General features: G+C 45.4%; 2 protein-coding genes across 6 annotated transcripts in view; one reads left to right on the top strand and one right to left on the bottom strand.

Moving 5' to 3' along the window:
• Positions 1–7222, bottom strand: part of CA11 (carbonic anhydrase 11) — a 39724-nt gene extending 32502 nt beyond the window's left edge. For all 3 annotated transcript variants that reach the window (XM_033962093.1, XM_033962091.1, XM_033962092.1), the window contains exon 1: positions 7119–7222. In XM_033962093.1, the coding sequence (XP_033817984.1) occupies positions 7119–7185 (67 nt within the window). In that variant the 5' untranslated portion in view covers positions 7186–7222. The remainder of the gene's footprint in view (positions 1–7118) is intronic.
• Positions 1–23539, top strand: part of LOC117368437 (sulfotransferase 2B1-like) — a 38559-nt gene that overhangs the window by 564 nt on the left and 14456 nt on the right. The window contains exon 1 of one of the 3 annotated variants that reach the window (XM_033962095.1): positions 12220–12342. The exons of the other annotated variants lie outside the window; for them this stretch is intronic. The gene's annotated coding sequence lies outside the window, so the exon portion shown is untranslated. Of the gene's footprint in view, positions 1–12219; positions 12343–23539 lie in introns of those variants that run through there. 3 annotated transcript variants of the gene reach the window in all.

Below are 23539 nucleotides of genomic sequence, written 5' to 3'. Positions count from 1 at the left end.
ATGTCGGGGAGTGTCGGGTGGGTGTTGAGAAATGTCGGGTGGGTGTTGGGGAGTGTTATGGAGTCCCAGGAGAATGTTGGGGAGTGTCGGGTGGGTTTGGGGAATGTCGGAGACTGTTGGGTGGGTGTTGGGAAGTGTTATGGAGTCCCAGGAGAATGTCGGGGAGTGTCGGGTGGGTGTTGGGGAGTGTTTTGGAGTCCCAGGAGAATGTCGGGGAGTGTCGGGTGGGTGTTGGGGTGTCTCAGGGGTTTAAAGATTTTTGCATCAGGAACACTTTAGAAACCAAATTAACATTTATTTATTTATTTATTTGGATTTTTATCCCGTCCTTTTAGCTAGCACTTACAACTTATGTAAAAGATAGGGAGGGTGGAGTGAGCATATATGATTAAAAATTGGAGCACAGGATGTGGACTTGGAATGATATCTAAAATTTAAATTTTTTCCGCATTGGCCGGAAAAAATGTTTCTGGGGCCATACAAACGCGCAAATGCTGCAGCAAGACAGAGGAGAGAGCCAGCAAGACAGTAAACACCCAGGGGCAGCAGAGGAAAACACTGCATCTCCCTCGACCGGGGCCGCACAAAATACTTCACGGGGCCACAGGTTGGACACCCTGATCTAAATCATAGGAGGTCCTATGACTGGAGTTCTTGAACTTTATGATATTCTCATCTCCAATAGTATATTTTATGTTTAATGAGATTTTTTCTAGTAAATCAAGGTGAAGGAACATAAAGTTTTCTAGGTATTGAAATCGGGTTATGAAATCAGCAATGTTTGGCGATTATCATCATCTTTTGAAATAATGAAAATATGACACATTTTTTATGATCACCTTTTTCTCTAGCAATCTTTAGATATGGGTAGGAAGTTAGTTTGAAAGCCTCCATCTGATCACTTCAGTTTTTAGCCCAATGGCAGGACACCATAGATTTGGTGGCTTTGGCCGCTCTTCCTCTTGTACAGGTTTTCCTGCTCATTCTTCGATTTTCCCTCTCTTCTCTCTGGGTTTTGCTCTGTACAGGAGGAAATGCATTTCTGCTTCTCCTTCTCTGCTCGTCCACTACAGACACGCTAAGATATCTCAGGGTTTCTAGCTCAGTTTGTGTCAGGGTTTATCATGCAGGTATTAGTATTGTTCACTTTAGATTTTTGCAATATAGTTTATCTAGGCCAGTGGTCTCAAACTCAAACCCTTTGCAGGGCCACATTTTGGATTTGTAGGTACTTGGAGGGCCTCAGAAAAAAATAGTTAATGTCTTATTAAACAAATGACAATTTTGCATGAGGTAAAACTCTTCATAGTTTATAAATCTTTCTTTTTGGCTAAGTCTTAATAATATTGTCATTTATAGCTAAAGAGACATACGATCAAGAAACTGTTTTATTTTACTTTTGTGATTATGATAAACATACTGAGGGCCTCAAAATAGTACCTGGCGGGCCACATGTGGCCCCTGGGCCGCGAGTTTGAGACCACGGATCTAGGACTACCGAAAAAGCTTGTATTAAGACTTTGATTGGTTCAAAATACCGCTGTTCGTTTAATTTTTGGTCTTAAAAAATATGATCACATAAGTCCTTTTTATGCCAAACTACACTGGCTGCCGTTTGGGGCCAGAGTATTTTTAAAATTAGGGTGTGTTTATTATAAAGCCCTTTTTGGACTACTACCCTCTTATTTGGTATCATATCTGAAATTGTTTAATTCAAAAAATCATACCAGAAATTCAGGCATGTTTATTTTCCCCACCCCTAGGGGTTGTCGCTATAAAACATTCTTTTATAGGACTTTAGAATATCAGGCGGGGAAAGCGGATTCCTGGATAAGCCCGCTGATTGCTCAGGTGTATTCTTATCCTATACAGTGGTACCTTGGTTTACGAGCATAATCCGTTCCAGGATCATGCTCGTAATCCAAAACGCTCGTTTAACAAAGCAAAGTTCCCCATAGGCCTTAATGCAAACTCAGAAGATTCATTCCACAACCAAAGTTTGCAATGGTGGCCCAGGGATGAGTACCTGCCTGCGGGTGCTGCAGCGATTCCAAAGTGGTGCCTTCCTTCCCTCGGGGTCCTCGTGCGGCCGCCCTCCCGCTTTGGCCGATGCCGATGCCGTCCGTCAGCGCCTCCCGGCTCCCGATCCAAGCCGGCTGCCATCCCGAACGAGCATGCGCGCAGCTTCACCTCTCCTCTCCTCTCCTAAGTCAGCCGCTGCCCCGACAACATGCTCACCACGTACAAGCATGCTGACGGACGGCAGAGGCATCGGCTGAAGCGGGAGGGCAGCCGCACGGGGACCCCGAGGGAAGGAAGGCACCACTTTGGAATCGCTGCAGCACCCGCAGGCAGGTCCTCACCCCTGGGCCACCATTGCTGAGTGCTCGTTTATCGGGGCAGTGCTCGGTTTACGAGACAAAAGTTCGCCGAGTGATTTGCTCGTCTTGCCAAACACTCGCAAACCGGTGCACTCGTAAACCGAGGTACCACTGTATTTAGGAAATTATTAAAACTCATCTCTTTGATAACCAAGAATGTTGATCTTCAAGCTTCTTAATGATTTTATCATGCCGTGTTTGTAATTTTTTTTTTTTTTTAATTAGGTTATATTTTTAATTGAGATATTAATACTAGCATGTTTAAGTTGTCTTTTAACCATGATGTATAATTCTGCCCATAAAAATGTGTATACGATTGTATTTATCTACTGTTGTGAACCGCCTAGAACTAATGGCAGGGCGGTATACAAGAAATAAAATTATTATTATTATTATTATCAAGCATTTAATGCACCTCAATCCTGCCCTGCAGACCCCCCTTCCCCCGAGTACTGAGACCCTCACACACAGGCCTGACAATCAAAGGCGTAAGCAGAAGCCCCTTTATGGGGGTTCTCAAAATGGACTGGGGGGGAATCGATATTCTTTCCTGCCCCCTGCCAGACGCAATATTTCTTTTACTAAGCTCCACCAGCCGAAGACATCTCCCATTTGGGTCAGACCTACTCAGGTGTACTTCGGCCACTAATGCCAGCTCACCTGCGCAAGCTCAATTAGACCTGAAGTAACCATATGGGAGAGAGTCGCGCCTGAGGGAATTACATGTTGCTGCAGGAGGAAGCCATGAAAGCAAAGGGGGCCCAGGCCCCTGAGGCCCCTCTGTGGCCATTGCTATCAATGCACCTAAGTCCTGCACTGCAGAACCTCAAACTATTCCCCAAGCTATGATTCACCTCTAGCACACCATAAGAGACATCGTTCTTAGTGCCTATGACACACTAGAAGAGACTTTACTCCCTGCACCTATTACACATTATAAGAGACATCATTCCTACTACTGATATACACCATGCGATATCACTTCCAGGACCTATTACACACAGTAAGAGACTTTTCCCACCACTTATTACACACCATATGAGACACCACCTCTACACCTATTTAACACCATGATACATCACTCCCAGAACTTATTACGCACATAAGAGACATCACTCCCTCAACTTATTACGCACTGTAAGAGACATCACTCCCAGAGCCTATTATACACCATAAGGGACATCACTCCCTCAACTTATTATGCATCATAAGAGACATCAATCCCGCAGCCTTATTATACACAAAAAGAGATATCACTGCCTTCACTTATTACACACCATTAGAAACATCTCTTATACCCCATAAAGATATATCATTTCCATCACTTATCACACATCATAAAAGACACCACCCCTACACCTATTTAACACCATGATACATCACACCCAGGACTTATTATGCACAATAAGAGACATCATTCCAAGAGCCTATTATACACCATAAGAGGCATCATTCCCTCCTCTTATTACGCATCATAAGAGACATCACTCCAAGTACCTATTACACACCATAAAATTCACTGACTAAAATCGGCCCCTCCCGCACTAGGACTCCCCTCCCTCTAAACGCCTTTCTTTCTTTCTCAAGATGCCCCGCATGTATTCAGATATTCGCTATCCATAGTACTCCAATTCAAATGGAAGTTCTAAAGAAATACTCAGTTGGCGATCCAAGATGGCTGCCGCTTGCTGCTGCTGAGTAGACGCGTACGAGTGTCTCTCTTACCTTTGGAACATGCCTAAGAGAAGGGGAAGAAGCGTCGGTGGTGCCTCCCGACGCTCGGAGACCCCTCTGCCTGCAGTGGATGCCATTTTTAGGCGTCTGTTGAGTGAGCAGGTATCGTCGGGGAATCGCCCGCTGGGAGCGCCGGCAGAGAGTAGTGCCGCGGTGAACTCCCTTGGGCTAGAAGTTTCTCTGAGCCCCGACGTAAGGTCACCGCCCCTGCAGCCGTTGCCGCTGGGAGCAAGCTCACCGCGAGAGGAGAGCACGCCGGAGGAGGAAGTGTTTTCCTCTCGAGAGGCCAGCATGTCGGAGGGCTTGCAATTGAAGAAAGCTGAAAGTGAGTTACTCCTTTTAGAAAAACCGGCGGTAGGAACAACTCCAGCTAAAGGGGATCAAGGCTCCGGAGAGGTAAAACAGCCGAGTGAACACTTATTAATGACACAACCAATTTTTGTTTCTCCTGTTAGACCTTCTGAAGTCACTCTAAACTCTCTCTGGGACTTAGTGTCCAATTTCGGAAATGCCCTTAACTTACAGGTAAAAAATTTGGACAAAGAAATACAAATCCAGAAAGAAGAGATAAAAACTTTAAAGGAAGAGACTGTATCACTGAAATTAGATATCCAAGAAGAAAAGAAGAACTTAAAAACAATTAAGAGTAACCAAGATTTATTTGTTAAAGACAATATGATTATGCAGAGAAAATTGGAAGCTTTAGATAACAATATTCGGATTAATAATTTACGATTAATTAATTTTCCTAAAGTATTATCAATTTCTCCACGAGATATGATAAAGCGATACTTTCTGGAAATTCTTAAAATACCTGAAAATGCTTTACCACCTCTTACAAAGGTTTATTATTTACCTATAAGAAATCAGGATCCTCAAAAGAAAGAAGATGAAGAAATACCACAGAAAGAATCCTTGGACGTTTCCACTTTGTTAGAGCAATCAGATAGAGAACTGGCTATTCCAGCCACTCTCTTATTGACTGTGACTTTGGCCCCAGACAAGGATTGGATTCTTAAACTTTTCTTTAAAAATAGGGCCAAGGACTTTTTGGGGTTTCATATCCAGATATTTTCTGATGTCTCGAGAGAGACTCAGAAGAGAAGAAGGGAATTCTTAATGTTAAAACCAGGAGTGACTCAAATAGGGGGTTTATTTTTTCTTAGGTATCCTTGTAAATGTGTCATAAGATACCGTTCCTTGAAATATGTATTTGTAGATCCAGCTCACTTGACTACTTTCCTTTCTGCGAAACGTCTTGAGTCTGTAGAACCATCTGTACCATTGTGATAATAATAATTAGCTCACTTCTCAGTAGTAGCTTAAGTGATTTTTCTTGTTAAAACGTTTTACTTTAATTCAATTTCTACTCTTATCGTTAATCTTGGATCTTAATTTGAGGACTAGTGTGTGATTAAGTTAGGATGTATACTTTCTTTATTATTTTGAATTGCTTTCAGGTTTGAGAGTAAATAATATTATTATGTTTTCTTGATCTCACTTTCTGTACAAGATGATATGCTTGACAATAAATGTGTAAATTTTATAAATAAATAAAAAAAAAAAAAAGAAATACTCAGTTACTCATTACCCATTGAACCCCAATCTGTAACTTTCCCCTCTTCACTATTGTATTATATTTAGACTCATTGTACGATACTGTATTAGACTTATGTATGGTGTTATCTTTAGACTTATTGTATTGTATTATATTTAGACTCGTTGTATTATATTGTACTGTGTTGTATACACTCATTGTATTGTATTGTATTGTTTTGTCTTGTATTGTATGTTGACTTATTGTATTGTATTGTGACCTTGTTATTCGCTGAATGTCCAGCCTTCTTACAGTGTGAACCGCCTAGAAGTCACCTGACTATGGCGGTATAGAAAAATAAAGTTATTATTATTATTATTATTATAAGAGATATCAACTTCCTCAGCTTATTATATAACATAAGAGACATCACTCGTTCAACTTATTATTATTAATAAGAAACATCACTCCCAGAGCCTATTATATACCATAAGAGACATAACTCTCTCAACTTATTATGCACCATAAGAGACATCATTATACCATCATCATCACCCTATTGTACACTATAAGAGTCATCACTACCAAGACTTAATACACACCATGAGAAACATCACTCCCACCTTCTATTACAGACCATTAGAGACATCACTCCCAGAACCTATAATATACCATAAGAGACATCACTTTCTCTGCTTATTACAAATAATTAAAGACATCACCCATACATCTATTAGGTGACATTATTTCTAGGACTTATTAAGCAACATAAGAGATATCACTCCCTCCCCTATTACATATCCTAAGAGACATCACACCCAGGATCTATTATACACCATAAGAGACATCACCCCTACATCTATTATACACCATGAGACACCACTCCCAGGACTTATTAAGCAACATAAGAGACATCACCTCCTCCCCTTATATATAATAAGAGACATCACTCCTCCCCTTATTACATATCATAAGAGACATCATGCCTAGGATCTATTATACACCATAAGAGACATCACCCCTACATCTATTATACACCATGCGACACCACTCCCAGGACTTATTAAACAACATAAGAGACATCACCCACTCCCCTTATTATATATCATAAGAGACATCACCCATACACCTATTATACACAATGTGACATCACTCCCATTACTTATTACACACCATAAGAGACATGACTCCCACTATTTATTACATCACTCCCAGAGCCTATTGCACACTGTACCACCCACCCACCCCTACCACCACCATTATCCTATATCTTTATCCACCTTAAGAGATGTTATAGTTCTTTGTTCATTAAAACCTTTCCACTGGTGCCATCCCTGCACATCCCCCTGTGAGACCCCTCTAGACATTCTCACGGTCCCCTTATTCTCCCAAGGAGCCCCTGGCCTATTCCATAGGGCAGGACACAGCCCCTGAAGCTGACAGCAGCTCTGCAACATGGCACTCACCTGCAGCATGCCTGACTGCTGCGCCAGCATGGAGGAATACCAGCAGTGTGCAGGTGAATCCCGCCATCCTATCCAGGCACCTGCTCCATGCCCTGGATGCCCAGTTCATCACAGAGAGACACCTCCTCTAGGAAATGAGGAAACTGCTCAGTGACAGAGGAAAGGTAAGAGCATGTCTCTCTCTCTCTCTCTCTCCACACTCTTTTTTTTCTTGGCTTTTACAATCACGCTCTGTCTGTCTCTTCCCTGAGATTCCTCCTCTTCCCTCCTCTCTTCTTTGTCCCTCCCTCAGAATCACTCTGTTCTCTTTTCTCTCTTCTCAGATTCACTATCCCCTTCCTCTCTTTTACTTAAGATTCAATCTCGTCTCCTCAGTCTCTCTCACTGAGATTCACTCTCATTTGTCTGTCCCATCAGATTCACTCTCTCTTCTCAGTCTCTCTCCTCTCCCTCACGTTCAGTTTCTCCCCTCCTCTCTGCTTCTCTCCTCTCAAATTCACTCTCTCTTCTCCAGTTTCTCCTCCACACTCACTCTCCAGTCTCTGTCTTTCTCCTGGGATTCTACTAGCAGGGAAAAAGGCTATAAGATGGTAACAAAAATTCAGCACTTTCCACCTAGCAAGATTATCAGAAAAGTAGGAAATCTGTGCTCCCTCCCAAGTGGTGCAGAATGAAAGATTGGGCATTATATTTTTATGAAAACCTTGGCAGATCGGGAGTGGGGAGGGGGGGGGAAATCCAGCCTGCCACAGAAAAATGTAATAATTCCAGAGCCTCCCAGGAGGGCTCTCTATCTTACATCAGCTGATATGAATATAGGGGGGGGGATCCACCATGCAATCTCTCCCCCCCCCTTAGGGGGGACCTGTTAAGGCTTCTTCCTTTAGCAGATAAGTAGCACAGCTAAGAGAAATGACCCCCACCCCCACAGAGGTGGATGGAGGACTTTTTTAAGGTAGATCCCAGATACCAAATCCTCCAAACACTTCCAGAGCCTCCTATCCTGATGCCTCGCTACCCTTCTATCCTAGCCCCCCTTTGAGTCTTAAGCCCTCCAAAATGAATATGTATGAGGTCTATTTGCATTTTCTGTTTTTCTTCTGCTGCCAATTCATCCTGGATGTCCTGAAAACTCAAAACAGCTGCTGGGATATGTGGGCTATAGAAATGATTAATACATCAGCAGAATGCTCTGGATACTAAAGGGTTAAAGAGGGTGGGTGCTTGGACCCTTTAACTCATTGGACAATGGGTGACAGCCCCTTTCAAGAGAGGAGCCAATCAGAAGCAGGGTGGAGAAGTGAAGGGGTGGGCCTTAGAAGAAGGGTGCTGGGTCCTTAAGGTGGTATTGCTCAGATCTCAAGTCCCTGTTCCCTAGAGCTGCTTTGGGGCATCCTCTATGTTGCTGGAAGGCAGGGCCTCCTCAATTTATATTCCTTTGCCTCGGTTCTAATCCCTGGCTCTGTCACTGGGGATGAGTCGTATCTCTCAGGAGGGCTCTATCCACCCCACTGTTAGAAAGGTCATACAGAGAATGGAAGAGAGAAAGAGATGATTAAGAGTTTCTGTGCCAATGAGAAAGGACCAGAGGGAGTTTTATAGGGTTGTGTTTTTTTTTAGATAAGGGGATAGCCCAGCACACCCCTTGAGGGTGTTTCTTGGGTTGCCGTTCAAAGGTCCATCCTAGAAAAATCCTTGGAAATCAGTCCTGAATTCTTTTTCACATTGATCATCTCAAAGGTGAAACCCCCACATTTAGTGTTGAGGAGGTGGGAGAGACTTGCAGTGCTGGGACTGAAGCCCTTTGGATGGGGGGAGGGTGGTCGGGGGGGGGGGGGTCTGTGTACTTGTGTGTTAATATTCAATGTGGTTGTGTCTCCTAATGTCTTTTTCTAATTTCCTGGAGCATCGTGGTTGGCTTTGTCCGTCCATGCTATATAATACAGAAAGATTGGAATACCTCTGCAATAAGTTCCAGGTCCGGGATCAGGACGTCTTCAGCATCACCAGATCTCCTGAGAGGGGGCGATGGGAAAATAGGGTGGAGGTGTGGGGGTCTGCAGGTAGTGGATCAGCAGCTCTATGGGGGTTTTCTTGTGGTCTTGTTTTTTTTTTTTTTTTTTCATCTTTTTTCCTCCCTGCAGTTGCTTAGCAGAATTCAGCTCCCACCCCCCTGCAATCTACATCTAACTTCCCCCTTTGGATTTCAGGGTCCATATGGGTACAGGAGATTCTCAGTCTCATTAAAAACGATGGGGACACTACTATCTCCCACAGTGTGCCTAGCTGGGAGAATGTACCTTGGCTGGAGTCATACTTATTTTCCAAGAAAGAGGAAAGCCTACCCTCACCACATTTCCTGGCATCCCACCTCCCTGTCCATCTCTTCCCCAAATCATTTTTCACATCTAAGGCCAAGGTAAGGAGCAGTAGGGTTCACTCTCAAGACAAACTTCCACTCTTCGTCTGTCTGTGCTGTATTATGTGCATGGGTTCTAATGAAGATCCTCTGTTCAGCTGTCTGTGCTGTATTCATGCCTTATGTGTATCAGTGTGATGCCTGCATGAAATCCCCTCTTCACCTCTTTGTGCTCATACTTTTCTGTATCAGTCTGATAGTTTTAAGGGGTGCTAATGAAGAAATGCTCTTTAGCTGTCTGTGCTGTGTTCATGATAGACTTATGATTGTGTGATGCTGGCAAGTGCTTGAAATTATGGACTTCTATCCCTCCTCTCTCTTGGTTTTTACCGCCTTCTCCTTTTTAGTTTTGGTTTACTTGTTACATTATTGTGTCTTGTCTTTTGTTTTATCCCCATAGCATATGATATAGATGTAAACCACTCAGACCGTGTTATATGACAGTCAGTGTCGAAGTGTTTGCTTTTAAACCCTGTCTCTCCTGATTTCTCCATATCCTAAATGCCACATCTGCAAATCCAGTGTGGACAGAGTATTTTTCCTAAATTTATGTTCTCAAATTTTAGGGGTACAAATAGATAATTCCCGTACTATGTGTTATTTTGTTCAATCTGTAGTTAAACATTTATTTTAGATAGCTAGTCCTTAAGCCCGTTACATTAACGGGTGCTAGAGATGTCTGTCTGTCTGGGTTTTTTTCTTTGTCTCTCTCTCCTTGGACGCTGTCTGTGTCTCTCCCTGGCCCCTTGCCTACCTGTATTTCTCTGTTGCGCCATGCCTGCCTGTATCTCCGTGGCCCCCTTCTGTGTCCCCCCCTTCCCAGAGCAAAGCATGATTGTTTTGTGCCCCCCAGCACACCCCTCCCCCCAGCAGCCCCCTTTCCCTCTCCCCTTGTTGTGCCATGCTTGCGTGCTCCATGGCCCCCTTCTTTCCCCCCCCCCGATGATTTCTGTCTGCCCACAGCACACCCCTCCCCCCAAAGCAGCCCCCTTTCCTCTCCCCTGGTCCCCTGTTCTACCATGCCTGCGTGCTCCATGGCCCCTTCCCCCCCAAAGCAGCCCCCTTTCCCTCTCCCCTAGTCCCCTGTTCTACCATGCCTGCATGCTACATGGCCCCCTTCCCCCCCAAAGCAACCCCCCTTTCCCTCTCCTCTGGTCCCCTGTTCTACCATGCCTGTGTGCTCCATGGCTCCCTTCCCCCCAAAGCAGCCCCCTTTCCCTCTCCCCTGGTCTCCTGTTCTACCATGCCTGCGTGCTCCGTGGCCCCCTTCCCCCCAAAGCAGCTCCCTTTCCCTCTCCCCCTGGTCCCCTGTTGTGCAATGCCTGCCTACTCTGTGGCCCCCTTCCATTTCCACCCCCCCTCTCCCATTCTTACCCTCCCTCCATGCCTCCAACTGGAGCTGGTCCTCTCGGCGCAGATCTTCGTGCAGCAGGCCCGGCGTCCTGGCCCGGTACTGCTCGCCATCGGGAAGGTGGAGAGCGGCCTGCAAGATTCGCTACAGCGGCTGGAGAACCTCAGCAGGCTGCTTTGAAGAGGAGCGGCAGCGGGAGGGAGGAGTCGCTGGCACACGCGCCTCCAGCTAGCGCAGGCGCCGTGAGACTGGCACAGAAGCACTTCTCACGCCACCAGGACTCATGGACTTTCAACAGCGCATGCGCGCTCTAGGGTTTTATTATTATAGATGAGAAAAGTCAGATCTGTCAGAAAATACTTTGACCTCGAGTCTTTTTGGATCAGATTTGATTATTGTAATCGTGTTCCAAATCTCTTATAAATCATTAAAATTCAACAGTTACATTGTAAGGAAATTTGATCCTCTCCAACCTTAATATATGGGGAACTTCACTGGCTACTTGAGTCAGCAAGAAGGAGGGTTAAATTGAGAGTTACGGTTTATATAATTTTAACAGGCAATGCCTCTATGTATGTATAGCAAACATGATAACATTGTTACGTTGCTCTTCTACTAAAATCAATAAAAATTTCCAGTGTGGAGTTTGTGTGGGGTTCTGATCCGTTTGTAATCCATCCTTGAACTATATAGGTAAAGGCAGAATAGAAGAATCTGAGAAACATAACATAACATTTCAGACAAATGTTTAACCTCTTCCTTAGTGGTGTTTTGCCTCAAAGAATTTACTGATTTTGTGGGGTCCTGGGGTGGCCCCCACTGCTCTTCCTTTGCAGGCTATTTACACGGTCCGGAATCCGCGGGATGTCCTGGTTTCCCTTCACTATTTCTCCAAGGGAGCAGGATTCCTGGACGAGCTTGAGAATATAGAAGAGTTGTTACCCAAGTTCCTGAGAGGAGAGGGTGAGTGGACCCCGTACTCTATAACCGCACCCCATCAAAACTCACCCTCCCCTCCTCCCACAGCCTTTAACCATGTCTCTCCTGTTTATTTCCTGGCAGTATTCGGTGGATCCTGGTTTGATCATGTCCGAGGGTGGCTAGGAGTGAAGGATCAGGTGAATTTACTTATCGTAACATATGAAGAACTGTTACAAGTAAGTTGAAATCCATCTGAACTTGGTCACAGTGGACCCAAAAGGTTTCATCTCCTGATGGGTGGATGAATGAGTGATCTTGGTGTTAGATATTTCCCTGTCTCCATCCTTCTCAGGACCTGCGGGACAGCGTGGTGAGGATCTCCAACTTCCTGGGGAAAGAGCTGAACGAGGCGGCCATTGACTCCGTGGTGGAGAATGTGACCTTCAAAAACATGAAGGACAGCAAAATGTCCAATTGTAGCACCTTTCGTAAAGATATTCTGGATTTACAGAAAGGTCCCTTCTTGAGGAAAGGTGAGAGAAGATAGTGACAGATGACACATAGAGAATGGTTGAGGAGTGCTGGATGAGGAACATAAGAGTCGCCATACAGGGGCAGACCGAAGGACCAGCAAGCCCAGTATCCTGTTTTAAACAGTGGCCAACCCAACTCCCAAGTATCTGGCAAGATCCCAACGAGTAAAACAGATGTTATGCTGCTTATCCTAGGAATAAGCTGTGGGTTTAATAATGGCTTATGGGCTTTTCTTTGAAGAAATTTTTACAACCACTTAAAAAAAAATTTTAAAACCATTTTTAAAAAATTCTATTTTATTAATTTTACAAGAAAATAACACAGAACATCAACACAAATGAATGGGTACATAGTTCAGCCTAATTTCACTCTCGTCCCTTGTCCCCACCCACCCCCATCTCCCCAAAACAAAAAAAAATCACAAAGTACAAAATATATATTCCATTCCAGTGTGTCTTATACCGGTGGAGATCATACATTCAATAAATGACTATGAGCTCTGGGTGTCAAAGTACACCAACAGTGCTCCCAACGAGTACAATACGTTCGCCCCAGCGTTGTGTCCAAGCACGAAAGTTGTAGGCGTTCCATGGCGGCCAGCTGTAACCTCAGAGTACACCAATGTGCAAGTGTAGGAGAGTCTGAAGAAATCCAACAATGAAGTATCACTTTCTTCCCCAACATCACCGTGTGATCCAGGAAACTCCAGAAACCCTTCGGAGAGGATCTAGGAAGGGACCCCAAGATAAACAACATGACTGGGTGAACTGTGGAAGTAGAGTGCCACATAACCATGATATGCTGATGCACGAGTTGCCATAACTTCCGCGCCCTCACACAGGACCAAAACTGGTGTCCAAGAGTGGCAGGAGAATATTGACATTTAAGGCAGCGGTCCGAGGCGCACATTTTCGCACGATACATATAAGAGGGAGATCTATAGAGGCATAGCAAAAATTTATAATTCATTTCAATCAGTATCACTTGCGATGTCAATTGTGCCACTCTGTGAAGCCCTTGTTTAATCATGGGAGCTGTGACCACACAAGGCAGGTCCGCGGACCATTTGGATGCATAAGAGTCATAAGAGAGTTCGCCCAGACACTCCTGAAGATGACGATGATGAAATCTCAGAGGAATCGGTACCTGTGCAGACAGACTTAATGCCTCTGAAAGTAACTCCATTCTCCTGTCTGTGAGACAGTCCTGTGGCAAAGAGCGAATATAGGAGTGTAAGAATACCAGTTTTGAGATGTCCAACCATGTTCCCGCTGAAGTGTTTCCAAGGATATTAAGGTTTCATTAGAATGGACCAGTTGAAAGACATAACGATTAGTGTCATGTGTCCATACTGAAGAAGGTACCGTAGACATTCCGGGGAGAAAGTCTCCGCTTCCCGGCAAAGGCAAATATGGTGTTGCATAAGAATAAATGTGAAGTTGCTGACAAATAGTTCTCCATAATCATCTCAGAAGTAGGTGCTTAGTATGAAGTAAGTAACTGAAGTGAAAGGAGTACAAAGAGAGAGTTCTTGACTGGTAGCTGGAAAGTGTCGAGTCCCCCGAAACCAGTCGTTAAGATGTCTCATCTGGCAAACTTGAGATAACAGTTTAAGACTATGCAAACCCAAGCCCCCTCTGTCTTTTGGCCTGGCCAAATGAGACAAGGACATCCTAGCCTATCCTAGCCTATTCCATAAATAAAGTTGTAAACATTTGCCAATTTCCTTGTCATGTTTAGTAGATAATAGTACAGGTATCATTTGAAATACATAAAGCCACTGAGGCACCAACACCGGAGGCTGTGGTAGGCAGGAGCACGTTACAGGGCTTCAAAGAAGGTTTGGATAGGTTCCTAGAGGACAAAGGGATTGAGGGGTACAGATAGGAGTAGAGGTAGGTTATAGGGATAGGAGTAGAGGTAGGTTATAGAAATAGTCAGGGACCACTGATGGGCCTGATGGGCCGCCGCGGGAGTGGACCGCTGGGCGAGATGGACCTCTAGTCTGCCTCAGTGGAGGCAACTTCTTATGTTCAATCTTCCCCATTAAGGAAAGCGGGTATACCCTCCATTTCTGCAGTTTTTGCTTCATGGCGGTCAAAAGGGGATCTACATTTAAAGGGTACAGTTTGGAAAGGTCAGGGGAGATAAGGATGCTCAAATATTTCAGATGACCCGGGGCCCAAGCAAGAGGAAAGTCACCCCTCCAGCTATTCGGTATCTCTGGAGATAAGGGCAATACTATCAATTTCTGTTTATTTAATACCAGGCTGGAGTACATACTATATTCATCTAGCAATTCTAAGGCTCGAGTAAGAGATCTCTGCGGTTCTCCTAAAGTCAATAATAGGCCATCTGCGAAGGCCAGTACCCTCAGCTGTGATGTACCTTTGGGTAGACCCTGCAGTTCGTCATTGAGCATGAGTGTGCGCAAGAAAGGGTCCAAATAGAGGAGGAAGAGAAGAGGTGACAACGGACTCCCCTATCTAGTACCTCTAGCTATCGGAAATGTGGATGTACAGGTGTCATTTACCAAAAAACAAGATGTAAGGTCTTTATATAACAAATGAACCATCTCATAAAACCAACCAGTAAAGCCCATATAAGTGAGCACCATAAAAAGATATTGCCAATTAACTTGATCGAAATCCTTAGCTGCATCCAGGCCAACCAAAATCCTTTTAAGGTCTGTATCCTTCACTCTTTGCATTGCAGTTAATAATCTACGGACATTCAGGTCAGAGTGACGATGTTGTACGAAGCCAACCTATTCCATGACAATCAATTTGGGCAATAATAATGCCAGTCGATTGGCCAGGATTTTATCCAGGATCTTAATGTCCACATTAATGAGAGAGATCGGACGATAAGACTCTGTCTGCTTCCGGTTTTCCCGGTTTAGGTATTAGAGTTATATTTGCATGGTTAGCTCTCAAGGGGAACCCACCCTTCTCCAGGGCCGCCGTGTAATAGGCCACTAAAGGATCACAAAGCGAAGGGAATAAAAGTTTGTAAAACTCAGGTGAGAATCCGTCCGGACCCGGGGACATACAATTTTTGAGTTGTTTAACTGCCCCCTGAAGCTCCTTCCCCTGTATAGGCCGGTTCAAATGCAATCGATCTGGTGAGGACAACCTGGGTACCCCCGCATCCGCCAAGAAATCACTGGCATCGGGTCCTGCAGAGTGTTCCTTTGCGGAGTAAAAAGCGGCATAATATTTGTGAAAGCTATCTGCTATGTCAGGTGGTTTGGTCACCGCCACTCCCGATTTCAGTAGGAGGCGTGGGATATATCGATTGGGGCTCCGGGGTCTAGTCACGGTCGCCAACAATCTACCAGGCTTATTACCATATTTATAGTAGTGGAATCTAGAATAGTAAAGATATCGCTGCGCACGCTCATGCAAAAGAGTTTTCAGGGCAACTTGTGCCCCCGTCATGGCCTCTCCGTATTGAGGAGAGGGGTGCGTGATGTACGCACGCTTCAGTGTTCTGTAGTCCCATTCCAAGCGAAAAGCCCCCTAAGAGTCTTTTTCTCTGGGCTGCTACGTAGGAGATAATGTCCCCCCGAAGGACTGACTTGGCCACCTCCCAAAATAATAACGGGGTATCCGTATGTTGAGAGTTAAATGTAACATAATCCTCCCACTTCGTGGTGAGATACTGAGTAAAATCATAATTGTTAACTAGATAGGATGGAAATCTCCAAGTCCCTAGAGAAGGAAGGCTATCACTACTTAAAATATCAAACCAAATGGGACAATGATCCGACACAGAGAGGGGGCCCACCTCAGAGGAATGAACCTGGGAGAAGTAAGCTGTAGAAAGCAGTATGTAATCTATGTACCCGCGATTGAGTAAAATCTCTGTCGGTGGGATGTAGTAGGTGCCACGGGTCTATCAAATCTAAGGTATAACAAAGATATGGAATACCCCTAGTTATGCTAGGTTGTTGGGAGGAACCCGGTCCTGTTCTATCTATTTCTTGGTCCAACACCTGGTTAAAATCCCCCAACAGTATCAACAGAGTCATCTGATCTCTAAGACCAAGTCGAACCAATGATGAAAAGAAAGTGTGGTCATAGTGATTAGGTGCGTATATTGCCAGAATATTAAAGGATTGACCAGACATTGTAACTTTACACAAAAGGATTCTCCTGGTGTCATCCCCATACAAGCGCTCCACCCTTCCTGGGAACGCCTTCCGTACTAAAAGGGCCACTCCTGCTTTTTTATTAGGCGAAGAAGCTGATATCACCTGATCCACCCACCCTCTCTGTAATTTGGCATGTTCTGCATCCGTGAGTTTCCTGCAAGCATGCCGAATCCGCTTTATGATATTTAATGCATTGAAGAAGCTTTGCTCATTTTACTGGGGGAGGGGATGCCACCCACATTCCAAGACAATATTCGAAAGGTCTTACCGCTCACTTCCTATAGAAAAAGCACATACAAGCAGGCCCACATTAAAGTCCCCCCGGTTGCCCAGCCCTCGCCCGAGAGGCAGAATACAAATCCCCACTACAAAATTCTGAAATAATCCAACAAGCTGATAGACATTGACACCTGGAATATACAAAGTGCAAACCCCCAACACCCCTCCCCACCCCTACTCCCAAAACCAACCCACTCCCCTCCCAACCATCCCCCATATCCCTCACCCCCACCCATCCCACCAAATACAGAGCTTTCTCAAAGCCAACTAGGCAGTAGGAAAGGAGATCATGACAAAGAAGCCTTCAGAGCCCCGTCCCCTAAAATGAGCTAGTAAACAAGTAAGGAGAAAATCATACTAGCAATGGTCACAACAAACAATGAACCACCATTACTTTCAGCAACTATGTAAAACAAATTAAGTAGAAGCATTCAGGTGGGAGGTGAGGGAGAGGGCTCCAAACAGTTAATAAACTCTCCCGCAAGATCTGCAGAGTCAAAAATATGCCACTTTCCATTCTGCTGAATTTTTAACACTGCCGGGTAGAGAAGCATAAAAGTGTAGTTACTTACCTGTAACGTAGGTTCTCCGTGGACAGCAGGATAGTCAGCCACATATGGGTATTGTCCCAACAGCTCCCAATTTGCGGATAAGCTCTCCAATAGCTCAGAGAGATTTTTTTTTTTTCTCTCTGAGCACGTGCAGTGCCCGGGCCCCACTGGGCATGCCCGAGCCCTACCCATTTCCCCCTGCTTCCCCCTAATCCCCAGGATGTTCCTAGCTGTGGCCGGGTCGGCCGTATGGGGAGGCGGGTGGGTTGTGTGGCTGACTATCCTGCTGTCCACGGAGAACCTACGTTACAGGTAAGTAACTACACTTTCTCCTAGGACAAGCAGGATGAGTCAGCCACATATGGGTGACTCCCTAGCCGAGGGATGTACCGACTGGACCTGCGCCTTAGCGCTTTGTGCATCCCTCGCCTGGCTGTGGAGGCCGAGCCGGGCAGGGTAATCAGGCAAAGCAGGTAAAGTTGTGGAAACAAGGTTTTAGATAAAGTGCTGTGTTAACTGAGCAATAATACTCACAGAACAATGAACTGGTCAATGACAATCAATGAACAGTGAGAAACCAACTGGTCAACAGTGACCATTCGTACTTGCATGTGAGAATTCATACTTGCCTATTCCACGTTCAGTCTAGACAGGAGTGCTGGAAGACCTACTTAACTCACAGAACAGCGAAAACTGGTCAATGACAATCAATGAACAGTGAGAAAACCAACTGGTCAACGGTGACAATTCATAACTGGTCAATAGTGACAATTCGTACTTGCATGTGAGAATTCATACTTGCCTATTCCACATTCAGACTAGACAGGATTGCTGGAAGACCTACTTAACTCACAGAACAGTGAAATTGGTCAATGACAATCAATGAACAGTGAGAAACCAACTGGTCAACAGTGACAAATCGTACTTGCATGTGAGAATTCATACTTGCCTATTCCACATTCAGTCTAGGAAGGAGTGCTGGAAGACCTACTTAATCAATATCTATAACACCCTACTTGAACAGTGTTTGTTGATATTTATAACCCCCTACTTGATCAGTGTTTGTCAAGGCTGTGCTAGTGGTTGCTGTCCCTCCCGGGAGGGAAGAGCCACTTCCAAGACTGCTTGGCCGAATGCATTTGGAGCGTGGAATGCTATGTCGAGGCAGTAGTGCTTGGTGAAGGTGTGCATGGAGGACCAAGTGGCTGCATCGCAGATGTCCCCTATTGGTGTGTGGTGCAGAAGTGCCGTTGTGTTGGCTATGGTTCTGCGCTGGTGGGCGTTGGCTCCCACCTGCAGTTGATGCTGTGCTTTTCTATAGGTGAAGGGGATGCACTCTTATATCCAGCGCGAGTGCCTGCGTTTGGTGGCCGGAAGTCCTGGTCTGTTTTGGTCGTAGGAGACGAACAATTGAGGCTTGTCTAATCTGTGCCAGATCAGGATCCCACACAATGCACCAGCTCAAAATATGCTGGGCCTAAAGAATAAGGCATCAGCAACTTGCTGGCCAACTAAGATTCCACCACGGAAAGGAGCACAGAGTCAACAATAGTTTCTGGCAATCCAATAAACCTCAAGTTTGCACGGTGTGATCTGTTTTCTAAATCTTCAAGTTTCTCTTGGCAAGTACGCAACTGGGTCGTGAGCGTCGCAACATCTGACACCATCGAGGTGGCCTCATCCTCCAATGTTGAGACTGTGTTCTCTAGTTCAGTTACTCGAGTAGAGTTGTCTTCCAGGAGCGATTCTAGTTTGGGAAGTTGGGAAGAGATTTGCTCCATATGAAGACCAAGAGCTTGTAATATAACTTGTTGAAGTTCCACCTGCATCTCGGGGTAAATGCCGGGCTAGCTGCACTAGGCACTTCCGCCATTTTTTCCTCTCCAGGTTTCCCCTTCTCTCGATCTTTTTAGTAGTTTTTGAAGACATAGCTGGTTGCGATTTGTCCATATAACAACAAACAGTTGCGCTGAAAGAGGTGGTCAAATTGCTCAAAAAGATTCTCGCAGGATGACTAAATGAGGAGCAGGGCTCTGGAGCCAGCGCAAGGTGCTGCTAACCAGCTCACAGCATCACATGGTCTCTCCTCCAAACCATTTTTAAACCATGCTAAGCTGACTGCTTTTACTACATTTTCTGGCAATGAATTCCAGAGTTTAATTACACATTGAGTGAAGAAATATTTTTCCTGCAATTTTAGTATCTCCCACAAGGAGATGCTGTAAGGAATGGTGCAAGAGGTCTAGATGTGGTAAAAGGTCACAGCCTCTGCAGTCTCAGCCTCTCCCTGCAGGAGGTGCTGTAGGGAATGATACAGGAACCCTAGGTTAGGAAGGGGTTCACAGCTCCTCCAGCCTCAGCCTTTTCTCTGGGATTTCAGTGGTTCTCACTTGGTTGTTTTTTTTTTGTGACATTCTTTCAGGAATCTCTGGTGACTGGAAAAATCACTTTACTCCTGGGATGAGTGACTCCTTCAATGCAGCCTACAAGGCAGCGATGAAAGATATAAACTTTAAGTTCATCTGGGACCAATGCTGAAACCATTTAACAAACTTCAGGAAGGAAAGAGGAATCCTTCATATAACTATCACTCACAACTGCTCTGTAACTTCCTCCAGCCCCGCTCTCTTCAGTACACTGTAAGGCAGGCCTGCACAACTCAAAAATGATCTGAGGCCGCAACGAAGTCAGAAAATGTAGCGAGGGCCACAAGAAGGAAGTGCGCGGATGTTGCTGTGATGACATCACATGCATGCATGACATCATTACATTGGCATCCGCGCATGTGCAGAGGCCTTCCAGACGTACCCTGAGACGCCATGTCCAGCATTTGTTCTCCTTTCTTCCAGGTCTTTCTCTGCCTCACTCTCTCTCCTTCCTTCCTTCCTTCCTCCCTCCCTCCCTCCTTGGTCCAGAATCTTTCCACTTCTCTGCAGTCTCTTTCTCTCTCTTCCTTCTAGAGACCCCCAAGTCCAACATCTGCCCCCCTCTCTTCTGCCTCCCCTTTGTTTCAGGTCTTTCTGTTTCTCTCACTCTGTCTTCCCCCTCCACAGGGCCTGGCATCTCTTCCTTTCTTTCAGTCACCCCGTCCGTGGCCCGACTTCTCTCCCTCATTCTTAAATGCTCCATCTCTGCGTCCTACCTGCATCTCTGAAGTTTCCAACAACACCCAAAGCCAAAACTTTACTTCTCGCAATATCCCGCTCCCTCTGCCGAAACTTCTTTCCATTTGCACCATCCCGCCCTGCCAGAAACAGGAAATTGCAGCAGAGGAAGTGAAACGTAGCTGCTGGAAAGCTTTGGGGCTGGTTCCTGGCAACAGAGAGATGCTAGATAGAGGAGGAGGGGTGTTCGGTTTGGGTTTGATGGGAAAGAGGGGAGATGTTGAGTTGGGAGGGGTTTGGAGATGAGGTTGAATTAGGTTGGGTTTTGGTTTGAGAGGAGGTGGAAGATGCCAGATCAGGGAGTGAGAGCCATTTCGGGCCGAATGCAGGCCATATGTTGTGCAGGGCTGCTGCAAAGGGAAACTGTCTTCCTAAGCACAGGCTTCTGTCTGACAAGTCTTTTCTTGGAGGCCTGGGAGGTTGGAGATTTGGAGAGGGACTCACAGGCTTGGAATTTTTAAGGAGTAAAAGCTACCTCCAGCCTAAACCTTGTGTCTCAGTGTCTGTCTGCTCTGTAGTGGGAGAGAAGCTCCATGCCTCTGAAGAGTACACAGTGTTGAAGTCAGATCTTCCCTCTTCCCCAGGGAAACTTAGATGCCCTCCTTTCTTCCAAAGAATGACAGAACAAATTGGTTCTTTCAACTCTTTTTGTGGTGTGGCCCACTGTGACACCCACCACGGGCCCTGTGTAGTTATGGCTTACCTGAGGTTCCCTCCCAGCCCTCCAGTTGGAATTCTGTTGTAGGAAGCAGGATTTATCCTAGCCCCAGACAGAGACAAGAGGAGAGAGAGTACAGCAATGCCAAGCTCCTACCTGGCTTGGGACAGGAGTGGAGGAAGTAAGATCTATGGCCTGGATGCACTAAGAGGATCGGTAAGACCGTATGGATCTGTTCCGTCTGATTCACGCAGAGGTTTGTCATAATCCCTGACTCTCTCATCCAATTGATTGCTGTGAGAGCGATTCTCACATATGTGCAGAGCTAGCAGAGGAAGACCAAACAGTTGAGAAGCAGGGGAAAGCCTCCTGCCACTCAGCTCTTTGGGGCAGGAAACTTTTCTTTTTATGGGCACAGATGCTGTGCATGTTACACATGCACAATATCTGCCCCATTAAAAAAAAGCACCCCCCCTCTGATGATGGCCTGTCCCCGAAGAACCGGCACTGGGACTGCGAACTACCCCCCCCCCCCCCCCCACTACTGTAGCGAAAACAGCAGGAGGAATGACCACTTTCTCCTGCCATTCTGACACCTCCTCTCCCTACCGCAAAAGAAAATTGGCAGGAGGGAAGCCCACTCTCTCCTGCCAATGAAGGCTCACCCAAAAACATCCCCTACCCTCACCCTCCTCCTTCCCCCCTCCCCCCAAAAGGCAGGAAGGATACCCACTCCCTCCTGCTACCAGATGATTCCCCGAACTCCCTCCGTACCTTTGTCCGTGGGATAGAAGAGGAAAGCATGGTCCCTCCTCATTCAAGGCCCCAGATCCTAAATGGAAGGCCTTCTCTCCTTGGTGCATCATGTGTAGGGGCCCAAGTGTAGGGGCCTTAGGCATCTGAGTCAACCAGGGCTTTAGGTCTATCCCCGTGCATCACATGGGATACAGAGGGAGGAGCATAAAACCCAGATTGGCTCAGATTTTTAAGGCACCTCCTCTTGGGAGAGAAGGTAGGGGATGGTTTGAGATCACTGGGGCTGTGTATGGGGGTCTGTACTTTGTGTCTGCAGTGCTTATCAGGTCACTTTGGATACCTTTTGTTGACTTAGACCTGGCTTTAGATGGCCTAAGTCACAACGTCCAAGTTCCGTCTAGGCAGTGTTGCAAAACCTTCGGTTATACATGCAGTACGATTAAGTCTAGGACGGCCCACGTCCCGCCCAAATCCCGCCCTCACCACTCCTCCTAAAACTCCCCTTTTAGCTCTGGTCGTTCAGCAGCATTGTGAAGGCCTACGTCGTTTTTAAATATGTCTAACACCCTGTTCGATTGTTGGCACTTGGACGACTTTTGTTACTGATCGTCCAAGTGCCGATTTAGGCCAGTTTTTAGACGTTTTTCTGTTTCGATTATGAGCCCAATAAGATGTAAGATTTTTTAAAACAACAATATTGTGACATACAAAATGAATACAGCAAAAAAAAAGATCTAATCTAATCTATTTGTGCGTCGCTCATACCTATACAGGTTCAAGGCGACTGTAAAGAGAGGCAAGAGGGGAGAGAAAGAGGAGGGAGAGAGGGGAGGTGGACAGGTAGGAGGGAGAGGAGGGTGAAGGGACACGTATCATGTATCTTGTAGTTTTCCTTAGGCTGTGTTTGAAGCTGTAAATCCAGACACTGTTTGCCTTCTCTTGCTGATATCCTACAAGGCCATTTTATGTTTGAGAGATGTGTTCTCTTATCTTGTTGTGAAATGAATTCAATTGTCTTTCGTAGCTGTATTAGTAAGAAGCCTTAGATAACAAAAAGTATCTGCTATGCAGAGCACCCTTTGGACTTCAGCCTTTAGATAGTAAGGGTTTGTTATTTCTTTTAAAGTTTCATGTGACCTGCCACCATATATGGTTTGTATTTACATCATATGCTGACAACACCGAACCATGTAAAATGATATAAAAAGAGTTGTAAAGCTAACAATAAATTGAACATGTTTGGGAGATCTGTTGTCTTTAAGATATTGTCCCCAGATGCATCTGACTTGCTAATGACAGAGTGTGTGAGGCAGTAATTGGGACCTAATCCTTTCAGAGGGGAGAGAAAAAGAGGGGAGAGTGGAGGAAGGGAGGAAGGGGAAAGGGAGAGAGGAGAAGGTAAAGGAGATTAAGTATCGAACAGATGGGTTTTCAGTTTTCTTCGGAAAATGATGTGGCAAGGTTCAATTCTGGTCCTTTCTGTAAGGCCATTCCAAGTTTTTATTCCTAGAAAGGTAAGCATGGAGTGGAAAACTCGTTTATAGTGAAGATTTTTGGTGTATGGGAGATTTAGTAGTATCCGGTTGAGGGTTCTGTGGGAAGTAGACCATGCTATTGCGAAGAGCTGGATGA

The sequence above is a fragment of the Geotrypetes seraphini genome, chromosome 10, assembly GCF_902459505.1.
Source record: "Geotrypetes seraphini chromosome 10, aGeoSer1.1, whole genome shotgun sequence".
In the NCBI taxonomy this organism is placed as follows: Eukaryota; Metazoa; Chordata; class Amphibia; order Gymnophiona; family Dermophiidae; genus Geotrypetes; species Geotrypetes seraphini.
The sequence above is the reverse complement of the archived record's forward strand: the minus strand, read 5'-3'. Positions and strand labels throughout refer to the sequence as shown.